Below are 1,625 nucleotides of genomic sequence, written 5' to 3'. Positions count from 1 at the left end.
TGTCCCCAGGACACCTTTGAGCGGGTGTTTGTGTCCCCGGGGCTCTGGGTGTGTCCCCATGTCCCCAATGTCTCCCCCTGTGTCCCCAGGACACCTTTGAGCGGGTGTTCGTGTCCCCGGGGCTCTCGGGTGTCCCCTGGTTCGTCATGGCCGGGAACCACGACCACGCCGGGAACGTCACGGCCCAGCTGCGCTACAGCCACCACTCCCCCCGCTGGTACCGCGGCCCCACAGTGGCCCCACAGTGTCCCCAAGGGTCCCCAAGTCCCCTTGGGTTGTCCCCATGGTGTCCTCAAGGGTTCTCAAAGGTCCTTGAGCCCCTTCAGGGTGTCCCTAAGTCCCTTCGGGGTGTCCCCACAGTGTCCCTTTGATGTCCCCAAGTGTCCCCACAGTGTCCCCCCCTGTCCCTGACTGTCCCCCCGTGTCCCCCTGTCCCACAGGCACTTCCCCCACCCCTATAATGCCCTGTCCCTGGCTCTGGGGTGTCCCCAAATCCCCTCAGGGTGTCTCTGAGCCCCCTCACGATGTCCCCACAGTGTCCCCCTGTGTCCCCCCTGTCCCTGACTGTCCCCACGGTGTCCCCCTGTCCCACAGGCACTTCCCCCACCCCTACAACACCCTGTCCCTGTCCCTGACTGTCCCCACGTGTGTCCCTGTCCCACAGGCACTTCCCCCACCCCTATAAGGCCCTGTCCCTGGTTCTGGGGTGTCCCCACGATGTCCCACGTGTCCCCCCGTGTCCCCCTGTCCCACAGGCACTTCCCCCACCCCTATAACGCCCTGTCCCTGGTTCTGGGGTGTCCCCACGATGTCCCACGTGTCCCCCCGTGTCCCCCTGTCCCGCAGGCACTTCCCCCACCCCTACTACAGCCTCCGGCTGCACATCCCGGGCTCCAACGCCACGGGCCGGCTGCTGGTGCTGGACACGGAGCTGCTCTGCGGCCACTCGGACGATTTCGGGGCCGGGGGTGGCCCGGGGGGTCCCCGGGACGCGGCGGCGGCGGCGGCTCAGCTGAGCTGGCTGCGGGGGCAGCTGGAGGGGGCGCGGGGGGCGCGGTTCGTGCTGGTGGCCGGGCACTACCCGCTCTGGTCCGTGGCCAAGCACGGCCCCACCCCGTGCCTGGTGCGGCTCCTGCGGCCGCTGCTGCGCCGGCACCGGGTCAGCGCCTACCTGAGCGGGCACGACCACAACCTGCAGGTCAGGGGGCACGGGGGGCACGGGGGGCACGGGGAGGGGGGCACGGGGGGACGGGACCCTCGTAGAACCACCCCCAGGGCACCCAGGTGGGAGGGGACCCCCTAAAACCTGTCACTGGGGGGGATCCAGGTGGGAGGGGAACCTCATAGAACCACCCCTGGGTGTCCAGGTGGGAGGGGACCCCCTAAAACCTGCCCAGGGGGGGATCCCAGGGGTGTCTTTGGGGGTCCCAGGGGTGTGCACCACCTAGGGGGGTCCCAGGGCTGTGTTTGGGGGTCCCAGGGGTGGTTTTGGGGGTCCCAGGGCTGTTTTGGGGGGTCCCAGGGGTGTGTCCCACCCAGGGGGGTCCCAGGGCTGTGTTTGGGGGTCCCAGGGCTGTTTTTGGGGGTCCCAGGGCTGTTTTGGGGGGTCCCAGGAGTGTGTCCCA

The 1,625-nt window shown here is 69.0% G+C and overlaps 1 protein-coding gene across 1 annotated transcript in view; it reads left to right on the top strand.

Moving 5' to 3' along the window:
* The first annotated feature begins 55 nt into the window (after positions 1-55).
* The window catches only part of ACP5 (acid phosphatase 5, tartrate resistant), a 2,322-nt gene continuing 752 nt past the window's right edge, over positions 56-1,625 (top strand). The window contains exons 1-2 of the mRNA XM_027633076.1: positions 56-217; positions 847-1,198. Of these exons, the coding sequence (XP_027488877.1) occupies positions 147-217; positions 847-1,198 (423 nt within the window). The 5' untranslated portion in view covers positions 56-146. The remainder of the gene's footprint in view (positions 218-846; positions 1,199-1,625) is intronic.

This window comes from Corapipo altera, unplaced genomic scaffold, assembly GCF_003945725.1.
Source record: "Corapipo altera isolate COAL_440 unplaced genomic scaffold, ASM394572v1 60466, whole genome shotgun sequence".
Lineage (NCBI taxonomy): Eukaryota > Metazoa > Chordata > Aves > Passeriformes > Pipridae > Corapipo > Corapipo altera.
Note: the sequence above shows the minus strand (reverse complement) of the source record. Positions and strands in the feature narration are given on the sequence as shown.